General features: G+C 46.5%; 1 protein-coding gene across 1 annotated transcript; it reads right to left on the bottom strand.

Annotated features, from left to right (window-relative positions):
- Window positions 1–261: 261 nt before the first annotated feature.
- Window positions 262–11,918, bottom strand: WFDC2 (WAP four-disulfide core domain 2). Its single transcript, XM_010384227.2, has 4 exons — window positions 11,787–11,918; window positions 11,112–11,255; window positions 1,681–1,833; window positions 262–423 (listed from the first exon to the last, which is right to left on the bottom strand). Exons 1-3 carry the CDS (start codon window positions 11,860–11,862, stop codon window positions 1,682–1,684), a joined length of 372 nt encoding a protein of 123 aa, XP_010382529.1. The 5' UTR covers window positions 11,863–11,918; the 3' UTR covers window positions 262–423; window position 1,681.
- Between the last annotated feature and the right edge of the window lie 6,551 nt (window positions 11,919–18,469).

The following is an 18,469-nucleotide window of genomic DNA, read 5'->3' as shown; positions in this document are numbered from 1 at the left end:
CTGCTGCTATTATCAGCACTCCCAGCAATGAATCTGAGTGGCTTTGGAAGCATCCCACCACCCATCTGAGCCGCTGTTTTCTCATCCATCCCCCTGGAGGAATAATGACCAGATTCACAGGGTTGGTGCAAGGATCCACCAGGAGAGTGCTAACACCTACCAGACGATCCTTCTCTGGACTTCATGCCTGGATGATCTGGTCACACCCTTAACACTTGCCCACCTACCTTAGCCCAACTCAGGGGAGACAGAGACAGAACGTGCTGAAAGTGGTTACTTTATTGGTTGGAAAAGGGAGAAGCTGTGGTCAGCCCAGGAGGGAATACAGAGGCCAGAAAAAGGGAAGGGCAGGTGGGCTGGAACCAGATGCAGGGCCAGGCAGAAAGTTTCTCTCCCCACTGCTCAGCCTGGTGGTGGCTGGAGCTGGAGGAAGAAAATGATAACAACACCATCAACAACAATATCCATTAGATTAGGCAAGAGTACCTGCAGCTTAAATCCTAGAACAGCTCCTTGACCCCACCCCATCCCACAAACACATGCAGCAAAGCCTCACCTTCTGGCGGGGCTCTGCTTGCATTTTCTACAGATTCTAGACATACTCTTCTCCTTCAGACCATCCCTAGCAGGCACCTGGGTATACTGTGGTCCTGGATGTCCACTGTGGCCATTTCTTTCCCTAAGAATCCCTCTACTATTAGGAAGTTCTGCCATGCCTTCATTCCTTAGGTTTAAATGGGATTATCTGATCCATTAGATCTTATTTAGCTGCATTTTATAAGCAAGATAACTGTGACTCAGGGAGGTGAAAGGCTAGGTAAGTGTCAGAGCTAACATTTGAACCTGGGTCTTCTTGACTGCAAAGCCTATCCATGCAGTTGGCATCTGAGAGCTCTGGCTTCAGGGAGACCATAGCTTAGTTTAGAGAAACCATAGTTCCCTCTCGGGCACCAACAGCACACTCCCTCTCTGGGCTTCAGTTGCTCACCTGTGCACTATTGAATTCTATCAGTTATCTTCAGATTCCTTTGCTGAGAAATTGTTAAAAGTAGCACATGACAAACACAAGATTTCAGCCCAAGGGTACCACCAAGCTCTTGCTTTTTTTTTTTTTTTTTTTTTTTTTTAATTTGAGACGGAGTTTCGCTCTTGTTGCCCAGGCTGGAGTGCAATGGTGACATCTCGGCTCACCACAACCTCTGTCTCCCAGGTTCAAGTGATTCTCCTGCCTCAGCCTCCTGAGTAGCTGGGATTACAGGCACCCACCACCAAGCCCATAAAGGTTTTTGGTTTGTTTTTTTGGTTTTTTGGTTTTTTTGGGGGGTATTTTTAGTAGAGATGGGGTTTATCCACGTTGGTCAGGCTGGTCTTGAACTCCCGATCTCAGGTGATCCGCCCACCTCAGCCTCCCAAAGTGCTGGGATTACAGGCATGAGCCACCATACCTGGCCAAGCTTTTGCTTATTCTGTTCCCTCCACCTGAGACAGCCTCCCCACTGCAGCTCATCAGACTGCCTACCTTTCACTCTTCTTTTAGAACAGGCTGAGGGTCACTCCTCTAGTACACCTTTCCCAACTGTCTCTGCAACTAACCTCCCTTCACCTCTGCCTGGATGACGTTTTCTCCTGTTTCCCACAACACCTGGCCATCGATGTGCTTTCTCTCTCCCATTCACCTACCTCAGAAATTGGGAGTGACACAGGACACTTTCCCACAGCCATTGTGGCAGCATTTCATCCGGCCAGGACACTGGCTGTCCACCTGGCACTGGTCCCGACAGAGGCCGAGCTGGGGGAAGTTACTGTTCACCTGGGGGCAGGAACCCTCCTTATCTGGGTAGAAAAAGGAGTGAGGGTAAGTGGGCAGAGGGGATACAGGGAGGTTAAGTTGTACCTGCAGTATGCTCCCCCCACTGCCCCTCACTTGGCTTCACATACAGCAGAGCTGCCTGTCTGAGTCCATCTTGGGCACCCAAGCTGCTCTCAGGAGGCCCAGAAAGATCACCTGCAAATCCCTCCTCCTGCTCCCCAGTAGAATCACAGGATCTCAGCTTGAGTCCCAACTCTGTCTTTGTGGGACTTTATGGCCTAGAGCCAGAAATCTCCCAGAGCCTCTGTGTCTTTAGGTGTCAGCGGAACCAGTGCTAATTACAACACAGGGTTGTGAAAGCAGTGGAAACAAACATATTATTTCTCCCTGAAATATCAAACTACTCTGTAGTTACAATGAGAAATTATAACAGTGAACACTTAATTAGCTCTTACTACATGCCAGGTATTATGTTAAGCCCCTAACATGTATTAACTCTTCTAATTCTCACAATAATCCTAAAAGAGGGGGAGGGATCGTTAATATTTCCTCGTGTTACAAGTGAGGAAACTAAGGCACTGAGAAGTTAAGTAATTTGCCTAAGGTCACACAGAATTGAGGCAGAATTTGAACCCCAAGAAATCTAGCTCCAGAGTCTACGTGTTAACCGCTGCTGCCATTGTTAAGCACTATGCTGCCACTTAAAGTATAAAGTACAGTACACATGTGAGGGGTTACACACTTATAATCTTCACTCATACCCATAAACCTAATCCCAGTTACAGTCTCTCAGCACTGTGACCCTCCAAATACACTCATTCATCCATGCAGAGAGAAACCACACATCCTTCCACTAACACACACATACACACACACACACAATCACACTCCACTTCCTGTTTAGATAGAGGGGAGCCAGGCCCAGGCAAATCCATTCGTCAACTGAGGGACGTCTTGGTTGCTTCCAACTTTCGGCAATTATAAATAAAGCTGCTATAAACGTGCAGGTTTTTGTTGTAAAACACAGGCACAGAATTGGGTGATTAGCTGTAGAGGACAATGAAAGTGGCCGACAGATCACCGGGTGTGGTGGCTCACGCCTGTAATCCCACACTTTGGGAAGCTGAGGCGGGTGGATCATTGGAAATCAGGACTTCAAGATCCCCCCTCTACTAAAAATACAAAAAAATTAGCTGGGCATGGTGGCATGCACCTGTAATCCCAGCTACTTGGAAGGCTGAGGCAGAAGAATCGCTTGCACCCAGGAGGATGGAGGTTGTAGTGAGCCAAGATCATGCCACTGCACTCCAGTCTGGGCGACAGAGCGAGATTCCATCTTAAAAAAAAAAAAAAAAAAAGATTTAGGTTCAGCTTTCAAGATGGCCGGATATCTAGTCAGCAGCTCCCAGTGAGATCAACGCAGAAAGCAGGTGATTTCTGCATTTTCAAATGAGGTACATGGCTCATCTCATTGGGACTGGTTAGACAGCGGGTGCAGCCCATAGAGGGCAAGCAGAGGCAGGGTAGGGTGTCACCTCACCTGGGAAGCCCAAGGGGTCAGGGAACTCCCTCCCCTAGCCAAGGGAAGCTGTGAGGGACTGTGTCATGAGGAACGGTGCACTCTGGAGCAGATACTATGCTTTTCCCACAGTCTTCGCAACCCACAGACCAAGAGATTCCCTCGGGTGCCTACACCACCAGGGCCCTGGGTTTCAAGCACAAAACTGGGCGGCCATTTGGGCAGACACTGAGCTAGCTGCAGGATTTTTTTTTTTTCATACTCCAGTGGCGCCTGGAATGCCAGTGAGACAGAACCATTCACTCCCCCGGAAAGGGGGCTGAAGCCAGAGAGCCAAGTAGTCTAGTTCAGTGGATCCCACCCCGACAGAGCACAGCAAGCTAAGATCCACTGGCTTGAAATTCTCGCTGCCAGCACAGCAATCTGAAGTCAACCTGGGATTCTCGAGCTTGGTTGGGGGTGGAGCGTCCACCATTACTGAGGCTTGAGTAGGCGGTTTTCCCCTCACAGAATAAACAAAGCCACCAGGAAATTCAAACTGGGCAGAGCCCAGTGCAGCTTGGCAAAGCTGCTGTGGCCAGACTGCCTCTCTAGATTCCTCCTCTCTGGGCAGGGCATCTCTGAAAAAAAGGCAGCAGCCCTAGTCAGGGACTTATAGATAAAACTCCCATCTCCCTGGGACAGAGCACCTGGGGGAAGGGGCAGCTGTGGGCATGACTTCAGCCTGCCTGCCAGTTCTGAAGAGAGCAGATGATCTCCCAGCATAGTGTTCGAGCTCTGCTAAGGGTCAGACTGCCTCCTCAAGTGAGTCCCTGACTTCTGTGTCTCCTGACTGGGAGACACCTTCCAGCAGGGGCTGACTGACACCTCATACAGGAGAGCTCCAGCTGGCACCTGGCAGGTGCCCCTCTGGGACAAAGCTTCCAGAGGAAGGAACAGGCAGCAATCTTTGCTGTTCTGCAGCCTCCGCTGGTGATAGCCAGGCAAACAGGGTCTGGAGTGGACCTCCAGCAAACTCCAACAGACCTGCAGCTGAGGGGCCTGTTAGAAGGAAAACTAACAAACAGAAAGGAATAGCATCAACATCAACAAAAACGACGTCCACTCAGAAATCCCATCCAAAGGTCATCACCATCAAAGACCAAAGGTAGATAAATCCATGAAGATGGGGAGAAACCAGCACAAAAAGGCTGAAAATTCCAAGCACAGAACACCTCTTCTCCTCCAAAGGATCACAACTCCTCGCCAGTAAGGGAACAAAACTGGATGGAGAATGAGTTTCACGAATTGACAGAAGCAGGCTTCAGAAGGTGGGTAATAACAAATTCCTCCAAGCTAAAGGAGCATGTTCTAACCCCAATGCAAGAAAGCTAAGAACCTTGGAAAAAGGTTAGAGGAATTGCTAACTACAGTAAACAGTTTAGAGAAGAACATAAATGACCTGATGGAGCTGAAAAACACAGCACGAGAACTTCATGAAGCCTACACAAGTATCAATAGCTGAATTGATCAAGCGGAAGAAGAATATCAGAGATTGAAGATCAACTTAATGAAATAAAGCATGAAGACAAGATTAGAGAAAAAATAATGAAAAGGAATGAACAAAGCCTCCAAGAAATATGGGACTATGTGAAAAGACCAAACCTATGTTTGATTGGTGTACTTGAAAGTGACGGGGACAATGGAACCGAGTTGGAAAACACTGTTCAGGATATTATCCAGGAGAACTTCCCCAACCTAGCAAGACAGGTCAACATTCAAATTCAGGAAATACAGAGAACACCACAATGATACTCCTTGAGAAGAACAACCCCAAGACACATAATCATCAGATTCCCCAAGGTTGAAATGAAGAAAAAAATGTTAAGGGCACCCAGAGAGAAAGGTCGGATTACGCGCTATGGGAAGCCCATCAGACTAACAGCAGATCTCTCTACAGAAACCCTACAAGGCAGAAGAGAGTGGAGGCCAATATTCAATATTCTTAAAGGAAAGAATTTTCAACCCAGAATTTCATATCCAGCCAAAGTAAGCTTCATAAGTGAAGGAGAAATAAAATCCTATATAGACAAACAAATGCTGAGAGATTTTGTTACCAAAAGGCCTGCCTTACAAGGCCTCCTGAAGGGAGCACTAAACATGGAAAGGAACAACTGGTATCAGCAAGTGCAAAAACATACCCAATTGTAAAGACCATCGATGCTATGAAGAAACTGCATCAACTAACAGACAAAATAACCAGTTAGCATCATAACGACAGGATCAAATTCACATATAACAATATTAACCTTAAATGTAAACAGGCTAAATGCCCCAATTAAAAGACAAAGACTGGCAAATTGGATAAAGAGTCAAGACCCATCAGTGTGCTGTATTCAGGAGACCATCTCACGTGCAAAGACACATAGGCTAAAAATAAAGGGATGCAGTAATATTAACCAAGCAAATGGACAGAAAAAAAAAAAAAAAAAAAAAGCAGCGGTTGCAATCCCATTCTCTGATAAAACAGAATTTAAACCAACAAAGATCAAAGGAGACAAAGAAGGGCATTACACAATGGTAAAGGGATCAATGCAACAAGAAGAGCTAACTATCCTAAATATATATGCACCCAATACAGGAGCACTCTGATTCATAAAGCAAGTTCTTAGAGACCTGCAAAGAGACTTAGACTCCCACACAATAATAGTGGAAAACTTTAACCCCCACTGTCAATACTAGACAGATTAATGAGACAGAAAATTAACAAAGATATCCAGGACTTGAACTCAGCTCTGGACCAAGTGGACCTAATAGACATCTACAGAACTCTCCACACCAAATCAACAGAATATACATTCTCCTCAGCACCACATCGCACTTATTCTACAACTGACCACATAATTGGAAGTAAAACACTATTTAGCAAATGCAAAAGAACGGAAATCATAACAAACAGTCTCTCAGACCACAGTGCCATCAAATTAGAACTCAGGATTAAGAAACTCACTCAAAACTGCACAACTACATGGAAACTGAACAACCTGCTCCTGAATGACTACTAGGTAAATAACAAACTTAAGGCAGAAATAAATAAATTCTTTGAAACCAATGAGAACAAAGACACAACATACCAGAATCTCTGAGACACAGCTAAAGCAGTGCTTAGAAGGAAATTTATAGCACTAAATGCCCACAAGGGAAAGCAGGAAAGATCCAAAATCGACACCCTGACATCACAATTAAAAGAACTAGAGAAGCAAGAACAAACAAATTCAAAAGCTAGCAGAAGACAAGAAATAACTAAGATCAGAGCAGAATTGAAGGAGATAGAGACATGAAAAACCCTTAAAAAAAAAAAAATCAATGAATCCACAAGCTGGTTTCTTGAAAAACATCAACAAAATAGACTACTAGCCAGATTAATAAAGAAGAAAAAAGAAAAGAATCAAAGAGACGCAATAAAAAATGACAAAGGGGATATCACCACTGATCCCACAGAAATACAATCTACCATCAGAGAATACTATAAACATCTCTGCACAAATAAACTAGAAAACCTAGAAGAAATGGATAAATTCCTGGACACATACACTCTCCCAAGTCTAAACCAAGAAGAAGTCGAATCCCTAAATCGACCAATAACAAGTTCCAAAATTGAGGCAGTAATTAATAGCCTACCAACCAAAAAAAGTCCGGGACCAGATGGATTCACAGCCGAATTCTACCAGAGGTACACAGAGGAGTTGCTGGTACCATTCCTTCTGAAACTATTCCAAACAACAGAAAAAGTGAGACTCCTCCCCAACTCATTTTATGAGGCCAGCATCATCCCGATAACAAAACCTGGCAAAGACACAACAAAAACAAAAACAAAAATTCAGGTCAATATCCCTGATGAACATCAATGCGAAAATCCCCAATAAAATACTAGCAAACCGAATCCAGCAGCATATCAAAAAGCTTATCCACCACGATCAAGTTGGCTTCATCCCTGAGATGCAAGACTTCAAGCTAAAACACTCAATAAACTAGGTGTTGATGGAATGCATCTCAAAATAATAAGAGCTATTTATGACAAACCCACAACCAGCATCATACCAAACGGGCAAAAGCTGGAAGCATTCCCTTTGAAAACTGACACAAGACAGGGATGCTCTCTCTCACCACTCCTATTCAACATAGTATTGGAAATTCTGGCCAGGGCAATCAGTCAAGAGAAAGAAATAAAGGGTATTCAATTAGGAAAAAAGGAAGTCAAATTGTCCGTTTGCAGATGAAATGATTGTATATTTAGAAAATCCTATTATCTCAGCCCAAAATCTCCTTAAGCTGATAAGCAACTTCAGTAAAGTCTCAGGATACAAAATCAATGTGCAAAAATCACAAGCATTCCTATACACCAATAATAGACAAACAGAGCCAAATCATGAGTGAATTCCCATTTGCAATTGCTACAAAGAGAATAAAATACCTAGGAATACAACTTACAAGGGAGGTGAAGGACTTCTTCAAGGAGAACTACAAACCACTGCTCAGTGAAATAAGAGAGGATACAAACAAATGGAAAAACAATCCACACTCATGGATAAGAAGAATCAATATCATGAAAATGGCTATATTGCCCAAAGTAATTTATAGATTAAATGCTATCCCCATCAAGCTACCACTGACTTTCTTCACAGAATTAGAAAAAACGACTTTAAATTTCATATGGAACCAAATAAAAGCCCACATAGCCAAGACAATCCTAAACAAAAAGAACAAAGCTGGAGGCATCATGCTAACTGACTTCAAACTATACTACGAGGCTGCAGTAACTGAAAGAGCATGATACTGGTACCAAAACAGATATACAGACCAATGGAACAGAACAGAGGCCCCAGAAATAACACTACACATCTACAACCATCAGATCTTTGACAAACCTGACAAAAAACAAGCAATGGGGAAAAGATTCCCTATTTAATAAATGGTGTTGGGAAAACTAGCTAGCCATATGCAGAAAACTTAAACCGGACCCCTTCCTTACACCTTATACAAAAATTAACTCAAGATGGATTAAAGATTTAAATGTAAGACCTAAAATCATAAAAACCCTAGAAGAAAACCTAGGCAATACCATTCAGGACATAGGCATGGGCAAAGACTTCATGACTAAAACACCAAAAGCAAAGGCAACAAAAGCCAAAACTGACAAATGGGATCTAATTAAACTAAAGAGCTTCTGCACAGCCAAAAAAAAAAAAAAAAAAACTAGCATCAGATCGAACAGGCAGCCTATAGATTGGGAGAAAATTTTTGCAATCTATCCATCTGACAAAGGGTTAATATACAGAATCTACAAGAAACTCAAACAAATTTACAAGAAAAAACCCCATCAAAACGTGGGAGAAGGATATGAACAGACACTTCTCAAAATAAGACATTTATGCAGCCAACAAACAAAAAAAGCTCATCATCACTGGTCATTAGAGAAATGCAAATCTAAACAACAATGAGATACCATCTCACACCAGTTAGAATGGAGATCCTTAAAAAGTCAGGAAACAACAGATGCTGGAGAGGATGTGGAGAAATAGGAACACTTTTACACTGTTGGTGGGAGTGTAAATTAGTTCAACCATTGTGGAAGAGAGTGTGATGATTCTTAAGGATCTAGGACAAGAAATAACATTTGACCCAGCAATCCCATTACTGGCTATATACCCAAAGGATTATAAATCATTCAACAATAAAGACACGTGCACATGTATGTTTATTGCAACACTGTTCACAATAGCAAAGACTTGGAACCAACCCAAATGCCCATCAATGATAGACTGGATAAAGAAAATGTGGCACGTATACACCATAGAATACTATGCAGCCATAACAAATGATGAGTTCACATTCTTTGCAGAGACATGGATGAAGCTGGAAACCATCATTCTCAGCAAACTAACACAAGAACAGAAAACCAAACACTGCATGTTCTCATAAGTGGGAGTTGAACAATGAGAACACATGGACACAGGGAGGGGAACATCACACACCAGGGCCTGTCAGGGAGGTTGGGGGTTAGGGGAGGGATAGCATTAGGAGAAATACCTAATGTAGATGATGGGTTGATGGGTGCAGCAAATCACCATGGCACATGTATACCTAGGTAACAAACCTGCACGTTCTGCACATGTACCCCAGAACTTAAAGTATAATACAAAAAAAAAAAAAAATTTAAAAATTTGCCGACAGTCTTGACTTCCTAATACAAAGAAATTCATTCTCTTGAAAGGAGTAGGAGCCTTCAATATTGGGCTGTCCTGGGAATAAATGGGGAACCATTTATGATCAAAACAAGCCACTGTATATGGAGTATCTTCCCACTAATAGACACTTCACATGCATTATTTCATTTAGTCCTCATGACAATCCTATAGAATTTGGAATTATTCCCATTTTAGAGCAGAGGCTCAGAGAGGTAAAACAACATGCTCAGGATCACACAACTAGAAAATGGCAGAACTAGGATTCAAACCTCCAAGCTTCCTCCCTGGCACAGGAGGCCATCTGACCTTGTCCCTCTTCCTGCCTCAGTCTGTCCATCTGAGATAAGGGAACAAATTCTTCATCCATCAAACAGCAAAGACTCCCTCCTTTGCTCCTCCACCTCTCTCATCTGCCTGCTGCCTGCTTTCTCTCCAAATCTTCCTCTCTCCTTCTGGTCCTCCTCTCCCTGGCCCAGAGGAGGGGACTCCTGACCTTGAAGCTGCCCTTGGTGGGCTGCCAGTCCCCCTCCACTTACCACTTCCCTGCTGGTCGGTGTCTGGAGTCACCATATTACAAACCTTCCCAGCCTGTGCTGACATCTTCAGGGAAATAACAAAGAGGAAAAGTCACAGGGGCTGTATTCTGGGAAAGAACATCATTACTGTACCTTGGTTCTCTCCAGGTCCTATCCCTGCCTCTAATACTCAGCAGTTCCCTCTGGAGAAGGAGAAGCTGAGATTCCATGTTGTCTAAGCCACCCCCTGCTCTGATCAGCCTGGTGGAGACACTGCAGCTCCAGCAAGCACCTTTGAAGGAGGCCCCAGCTCGAGCTCACTCAATCCTTAGAGTGGAAGCGATTGACTGAAAGACAACAAACGGCGATACAGTGTCCGGGGAGGATTCCTCGCTTTCTTCGAATCACTCAGCCAGTTGGCCCGAAAGGCAAAAGCTGAACCCTCACTATGACTCCTGTAGCCATGGGATGGCCGTGTGACCTTGGGCAAGAACATTTTTTTCTCGCCGATGCTCCCTTCCACATCTTTAAGATGAGCGGAACACTTTCCTAAATCTGTAAAGTTCCTTTCCGCCTGGACAGAGGAATTGGGGAAAATCTTGCCAGGCTAGGCCCTCCCAGTCTTTCCCCCAGAGCTGGGGGAGGCCCCCAGGGAGGGACTCCAAGAGGAGAGGTGAGTGCTCCAGGCTCCCGGCTTTCCCGCAGGGCAGGCTCCGGCCGGTACTAGAAGGAAACTGCGGCCCCGGGTCCACAGGCCGTGGGGAACAATGTCCCGGCTGTGCGTGCCCGGAAGCCCGTCATGCACCAGAGACTCGAATCCAGCTAGGGGTGGGGACCCCCCTTGGCTGCGCTTCAACGACGCCTTTGTCTCCCCCGGGACCGTGCGAGGGAGAGCACTGGCGGATCTGGTTTCATCCGTCTTGACTTTCCCAGGGGTCCCCGGGTCCGGGGGCGCCCCTGTTCCCGGAACCCAGGCCCTCCCGCCTCCTTCCAGCCCAGCGCGGCCCCGCCCCATCCCCGCTAGGCCGCGGTGGGGTTACCATTGGGCAGAGAGCAGAAGGTGGCGCAGCCCGCGCTGCAGCACTTGAGGTTGTCCGCGCATTCGCTGTCCGAGACACACTCCCGCGTGCAGTTCTGGTCAGCCTGGAGCTCGGGGCACACGCCCGTCTTCTGTGCTCCTGTGCCTGGAAGGGCAGGCCCGTGACAGTGGAGGGTGGGGCGTAGCGCCAGCCCCAGAGGATGCCCACCTCCTGCTCCAAACTTTAACTCCAAGGAATTCTCAGTCTCTGGCCCTAGGAGTCCCCTTTCTGCCCCCAGAGACTCCCACTTCCAGACCAGGAGGAGTCCCTAGCCCCCGGGAGTACCAGAGCTTCCTAACCCTCGGCGTCGGCGCCCTCGGATCTCAGCCCTAGGGGACCCCGCACAGCTGAGTGTCTAGGAGCTTCCGAGGTCGACGCAGAGCAGCCTCCACCCCCAGCCCACTGCAGCCACGGAGTGTCTGCGTTCAGCACAGAACCCTCCCAAATTTCAGCCATCAGTGGTCTCTCCACCTCCAGCACATTGGACCCCACACCCTAGGCTCCAAGGGTCCCCGCTACTTCCGCCCCAGTAATTCCCACTTCCCCAGCCTCCAGAGGCTACGCCTCCGCCTGGCTCCATCCTGGAGCTCGTGGCTCGGCCCCTCTGGGCTCTGGGCCTCTCCCCGCCCCACTCACCTGGGACTAGGGTAAAGCCGAACAGCAGCAGGCCAAGGAGGGCGGCGGCTAGCGAGCCTAGGCGACAGGCAGGCATGGTGCTATGCCGGGGCGGGGTGCAGGTGTGAGCCGCTGCTCAGGTGCAGGGATTTAACCGCGCGCGCGGGAGGGGGGGTGGGGTAGGGGTGGAGCTGAGCGGGGAAGGGCAGGGTGGAGGGCTTTGCAGGCACCGCGGGCGGGCTGCCACCTGAGGTCATTTCACAATCCCTCAGGATCAGGTATCACTCTTGGCCCCGGTGGGAACCAGGAACTTAAAGCAGCTTCCAGGACATGACCAGCTGCGGCTGGACCCTTGTCCACTCCTCCCTCCTGACCTCCCTCCTGGGGCCTGAGGGCCAAGGCTCAGGGCTACTGGGTTTCTTTTTTTTTTTTAGACGGAGTCTTGCTCTGTCGCCCAGGCTGGAGTGCAGTGGCCGGATCTCAGCTCACTGCAAGCTCCGCCTCCCGGGTTCACGCCATTCTCCTGCCTCAGCCTCCCGAGTAGCTGGGACTACAGGCGCCCGCCACCTCGCCTGGCTAGTTTTTTTTTTTTTTTTTTGTATTTTTTAGTAGAGACTGGGTTTCACCGTGTTAGTCAGGATGGTTCGATCTCCTGACCTCGTGATCCGCCCGTCTCGGCCTCCCAAAGTGCTGGGATTACAGGCTTGAGCCACCGCGCCCGGCCTCCTGGGTTTCTATTCCAAGACTCCGAGGTTTCTCCAGAGTGTCCCCAGTCGGGGGTTGAGGAGGATGGGGCAGGGCCCGCAGGGAGGCAGTAGAGCATGCAAGTTAAAGGGTTCTATTTGGGGTTAGCCAGATGAGAGGGCAGATCCCCCTTGATGGAGGGCTAGGGTAGTGATACAGAGCACATAGTAGGGGCTACAGAAATAGCACTTATTATTGATAAACAAACCCTCCTCACCAGAAACAGGCCCAGGAAGGTGAAGCACCTACCAGTCTCAAGCCATTTGGGTGTGTGTTTCTGCCACCCTTTCTTTGCCCTACCAGCCCCTGATCAGGGCTGACTGTGCCAGGCTCCGGGCTCCTTGTCTCAAGGAATCATGCCAGCAAACCTCTGACCGGAGAGTTACTGTTATCAGCTGTATATGACAAAGGAACTGGGTGTTCAGGGATTTAGGACCACACCTCCACCACAAGGTCCCCTGCAAAGCTGTACAAATAAGGTTTTGAACCCAGGTCTCTCCCTCCAGGCCCTTGTTTTTTCCATTCCATCGTCAATATTCACTGGGTGCCAACTGTGTGACATATGCAGGTCAAGACGCTTGGTGAAGAGAAAGTCGTCAAAAGGGGCCCTCCAGCATTGGTCTTGAAGGGGTGACAGAGTCTGGGGTCTGACTCCCACCTCCAGCACTTCCCACCTGAGGGCTCTGGAATGAATCCTTTCCCGGATCTGAGCTGCCACATCATCAGTGAAAATGACACCTATGTGGGACTTTAGTGAGAACACAAATGCAATGTTCCTGCCATGGAACAACCATGTACTCACTGGGAGCATTGAGTAGATCCACACTGGTTGACACAGGGACTCCAGACCTGACCCGTGAGAGGTACTGGATCAATGGCCGTGCGTGCTCCGGAAATAAGTGTCTCCCGTGATGAAGGAGACTGATAAGTATAAATGAAGTTTTAGAATCCAGGGTGTTAAGTGCCAAAACAGAGTTACCCAGGGAGTTAGACAAGAAGTGCCTTCAAACATCTTTCCTGCTCCAACAATTTGAGGTTCTAGAGGCCCCAGGAGGTCTTTGCTGCTGGAGGCTAGAGCGAGTTGGGGCAGTGAATGCTGGGATGACAGTGACAGGTGAGTAGGGTTTGGTGATGTGAGGACATCTGGCCACCGTCCCCAAAATGGATGCTGAGAACACCTCCCCAGGTTTCGCATGCTCAGCTTGGGGACTGGGGACCTGCCGTTGTTGGGAGGGGCCAGGGCTATTTACTCTGAGCTCAGTCAACAGTGAGAGCAGGAGCCAGGCAGGGACACAGCCCATAGCAGGCTAGTGAAATCCAGTTAGGGCACAAAGAGAACACTGGGGTGAGCAGCCGATTTTTAGCCCGTGGACCCAACTGGCTACTGTATATTCAGCCCTAGGCACTGCTGCCAACAGCTTTCTTCCTGGCCCTATTCAGCTCCCTGGGCCAGGAAACTGCCCAGCCTTGCCCCTCCCAGGCCCTTATGAGCACCCTGTTGATTGGCTCTCTCTTACAGGAATGCAGACTGAGGGAGGGTGGCAGGGCCAGGCAGAAGGATAGGGAAGGAATTTTCATCAGTCAATGGCATCAGATGTTTAGCTTTTGTGGTGCCAAGTTCTGTGCTAGGTATAGTTACATATATTCTCTTTACATCATTTAAAAGGGCAGAGGCTTTAGAACCAAATGCATCCATGCCCAATCAGGGACAATGCATCCATGGCCACTTTCTGGCTATGTGACTTAGAGAAACACTTCACTTTTCTGACCGGCGTCTTCTTCCTGCATAAACTGTATATCATCCTAACAGTCCTGGAGGATTATAAGGGTTTTATAAGATTATTATAAGGTTTAAAGGAAAAAGCATAAATCAGAGGTTGCAAGTCTGGCTACAGCACATACATTATTAACTACACAGTATGTTTTGAAATTTTTAATTAGTTGCCAAGATTTAAAAGTAGGGAATTTCATATAAAAATAAACCTCTAGCTTCTCTTGGAAAAAGTAAAAGATCTGGCAACACAGTCTTGCAATCTTACATATAACAACCATCAGCTAGAGCAGCATGTCTCAAAATTGAGCATGCATCAGAATCATTATTTGGTTGTTTTTTGTTTTTTTGAGACTGAGTTTTGCTCTGTCCCCCAGACTTCCCTTCCCTCCCCTCTCCTCCCCTCCCCTCCCCTCTCCTCCCCTCCCCTCCCCTCTCCTCCCCTTCCCTTCCCTTACCCCAGCTCCTAGGTTCAAGCGATTCTCCTGCCTCAGTCTTCCTGGTAGCTGCCATTACAGGTGCCACTACACTCGGCTAATTTTTGTATTTTTAGTAGGGACAGGGTTTCACTATATTGGCCAGGTTGGTCTTGAACTCCTGACCTCAGGTGATCCACCCGCCTTGGTCTCTCAAAATGCTGGGATTACAGGTGTGAGCCACTGCACCCGGCCTAAGCATGCATCAGAATCACTTGGAAGGCTTGTTAAAATACAGATTGCAGGATCCCCGTTCCCAGAATTTTGATTAGTAGGTCTGTGGTGGGACCTGAGAATTTGTATTTCTAACAGGTTTCCAGGTGATGCCAGTGCTGCAGGGCTGGGGACCATACTTTAATAAACCAGAACCTAAATAGAGCTACTGTTTTTCTATGAGGGAAGCATTCCCCCCAGTTTCCCATAATCCCTACCACCACCATCCCCCCCTCTCTGCGATTACTTCCATTCACAGTGCTCACCTGACCCCAGGAGGGCACATAGTAAGTGTTTGGTGAAAGGCAGTTTACATTTATTTAACAGTCTTATGGAGTAAGTATTTTTTTTTTTTTTTTTTTTTTTTTTTTTGAGACGGGGTCTTGCTCTGTCTCCCAGGCTGGAGTGCAGTGGCCGGATCTCAGCTCACTGCAAGCTCCTCCTCCCGGGTTTACGCCATTCTCTCGCCTCAGCCTCCCAAGTAGCTGGGACTACAGGCGCCCGCCACATCGCCCGGCTAAGTTTTTGTATTTCTTTAGTAGAGACGGGGTTTCACCGTGTTAGCCAGGATGGTCTCGATCTCCTGACCTCGTGATCCGCCCGTCTCGGCCTCCCAAAGTGCTGGGATTACAGGCTTGAGCCACCGCGCCCGGCCTGGAGTAAGTATTATTACTCCCATTTTACAGGTTAAGAAACTGAGATTCAGCTAAGCAAAGTGACTTACTCGAGGAAACACATACGGTAAATCAGAGGGAAGACTCTTGCCAAATTACTTGTGTTGTCCCAGTTATTTCAATGTTATACACATTCACACAGATCTATCTGAGGTTAACATAGATGATGCATCCAAAGTTTTGTACATGACTTCATGAATGTAAAAAAAATATTTATCAGGGAAGAGGAGGAAGAAAAGAAGCAGAAAGGAAAGAAGGAAAAGTTTATAGTGGTAGGTGATGTCAGGTAGCTGTAGACATGCCCACTCTAAAATGACTGTAAACAAATTAACGGTGAATATTTAAGAAATTTCCAGGAACAAAAAAGGTGTCTTTTTTTTTTTTTTCTTTTCTTTTTTTTTTTGAGACGGAGTCTCGCTCTGCGGCCCAGGCTGGAGTGCAGTGGCCGGATCTCAGCTCACTGCAAGCTCCGCCCTCTGCTGCTAGACTTTTGGACCCAGTCAAACTTCCTTTCATTCCATGGAAACCTCTCTCTTTGGATATACTGACTGTTTTGTTTTGTCATCTCACATCCATTTGCCCTTTTTCTGATAAACCACCCTGAGTTTGCTTTGGAGGAAATAACTCTTCCTCCAAACCAAGACAGGTGGGACCAGGCAGACTGTCAATTAAAGTGTCCGCCCTACCCCCAGGCAGAGTGGCCAGTCAGATACTGTTCCTGGAACTGTAATCTTGAGCAATGAATCATAAAAGACCTGAAAATGTATGGAGCTAACTCAGAGGTATCCTGGGAAGAACTCAGTTCTGACTTTACCATTCTTTCCAAGCTGTGTTCTTTTAGCTTTCCCTTCAGTTCTGAGAGCTAAACTAAATCAATTAGTGCTATTGGGTGCAAGCAGTAGAATTCAACTCTAGCTAACTTAAAGATATTATTAGGAAAGGAGAATGGATGCCCACTCATCCCCCACACCATTTTTATAAATTTCTTCTTGGTTTACAATAGCCAGAGTTGGTTTCTGTTGCGAGTAACCAAAGAGATCTTACTCCCTATACCAATGTAACCACCAAGTTCCTCATTTCCAAATCCAGTGGCCTTCTCTTAGCTCTCATTCTCTTCTAACTCACAATTAAGGTCCTCGTGGCATACATGCAATACTGTTCAAACCAAATCCTCATTAAAAAAAAGAATACACATGGTCTCAGCACAAAAACCCATGAAAAGCAAAGCTTCTCTATTTGAAGTGGCTCGGGTCCAGCCCTAAACCAAATACTCTTCCTAGAACAGTGCACTTTTCGAGTTATTTCCTTGAGTGTAAATTCTACTGGCTCTTCACTGCCTTCAGGATAAAGGCTGAACTCCTTAGCCTACCTTTCTGACTGATTCCAACTTTTATTTCCAGCTACATTCCTTACTTCATGCTGCACAAACCTTCCCTGGGCTCATTGTCTTATCCAACATTCCTTGATCAAGCTCACCCCAGAGTCTTCTTTCTCAACAGCGCCTGGTGGCCAGTACATAGATTCTGACAGTCAGGTTTCCCCCAGAATGCATAGGAAAAGTCTGTTTTGGTGCAGAATCTGCAAGATGTAACAGTTATGTACTATTTTTTATTATCCAACGTTGAGGGCTAGGGTTAAAAAAGATTAAATGGCTTCAACCTGTGTACTGGAAATTTTCTTCTGCAGAAAGCTTTTTCCCTCCTCCCTCAAGGAGTAATTTACTACTTCAACAAATATTTATTGTGTCCTATAACACATTTGACACTGTCGAGGATGTTGGAGAGACTGTGTGGCAGACTGTATTTCCTAAAGATGGTTATGACAATATCTCCGAACCCACAACTTTTCTATAATATGACCTAGCAACCCCCATCAAGAGGCAGAGCTTACTTCTCTACTCACTTGAATCTGGGCAAGTCTTCTGACTACTTTGATGAATAGAATATGACAGAAGTAACATGGTGCCAGTTGCAGGGGGCAGCCTTAACTGACCTGGCAGCTTCCATTTCCTGCCTCTTGGAGCATTCCCTCTTAGAATTCAGCCAGTAGGCTGTGAGATGCCCAAGCCATATGTGTGCTCCTATTGATATCCCCAGCTGAGCTTTCAGCCAACAGCCAGCCTCAGGATGCTAATCTTGGAGGGAGCCATCTTGGACATCCATCTCAATCAAGCCTTCAGATGATAGCAGTCCCAGACAACGGCTGACTGCAGTCTCATGAGACAACCCAAGGAAGAACCACCAGCTAATCCAAGTCAACCCATAAGACCATGAAAGATAATAACTTTTTGTTTTACGCCACTAAGTTTTGGGGCGCTGCCTTACACATGCAATAAATAACCAGAACAGTGATCAATCAGATGAAGAAGACTATTTACTCTCATGGACCATACTCTTGAGTAAAGAAAATAAGCAAATAAGTTAGTAAATAGAAAATATAATTGCAGATATGGATAAATGCAAAAAAGAAAATAAAGCAAGGTCATAAAATTATAAGTCAGGAGTTGGAGAGCACAGGAAACGGCTTTCTGAGGAGGTGACATTTGAGCTGAGACTTGAATGATGTGTAACATCTATCTACAACATCATCTGGGGCTGAGTGTTACAGAAAAAGGTTAAAGCAAGTCCAAAGATCCTAAGGCGGGAACAAGCCTAATGAATGCCAAGAAGAGTAAGAGAACCAGTATAGCTGGAGCAGAGTTAAAATCAAGGGAGATGAAATCAAAGAGCTAGGCAAGAACAAGATCATGAAGGGCCCTGAAGGCTATGAAAAGCAATATATCTTTTATGTGCAATGGGAAGTCATAGGCTAGTAAAAGCTGGGAGA

The sequence above is a fragment of the Rhinopithecus roxellana genome, chromosome 13 (genome assembly GCF_007565055.1).
Source record: "Rhinopithecus roxellana isolate Shanxi Qingling chromosome 13, ASM756505v1, whole genome shotgun sequence".
Classification (NCBI taxonomy): Eukaryota; Metazoa; Chordata; class Mammalia; order Primates; family Cercopithecidae; genus Rhinopithecus; species Rhinopithecus roxellana.
The sequence above is the reverse complement of the archived record's forward strand: the minus strand, read 5'-3'. Positions and strand labels throughout refer to the sequence as shown.

What these genes read in the sequence shown, in the direction of transcription:
- WFDC2 (XM_010384227.2), bottom strand. Translation starts at nt 11,862, where the DNA reads ATGCCTGCCTGTCGCCTAGGCTCGCTAGCCGCCGCCCTCCTTGGCCTG. An exon ending in CGGCTTTACCCTAGTCCCAG is followed by an intron (nt 11,256 to 11,786) that starts GTGAGTGGGGCG and finishes CTGCCCTTCCAG; the next exon opens with GCACAGGAGCACAGAAGACG. An exon ending in CTTCTGCTCTCTGCCCAATG is followed by an intron (nt 1,834 to 11,111) that starts GTAACCCCACCG and finishes TTTTCTACCCAG; the next exon opens with ATAAGGAGGGTTCCTGCCCC.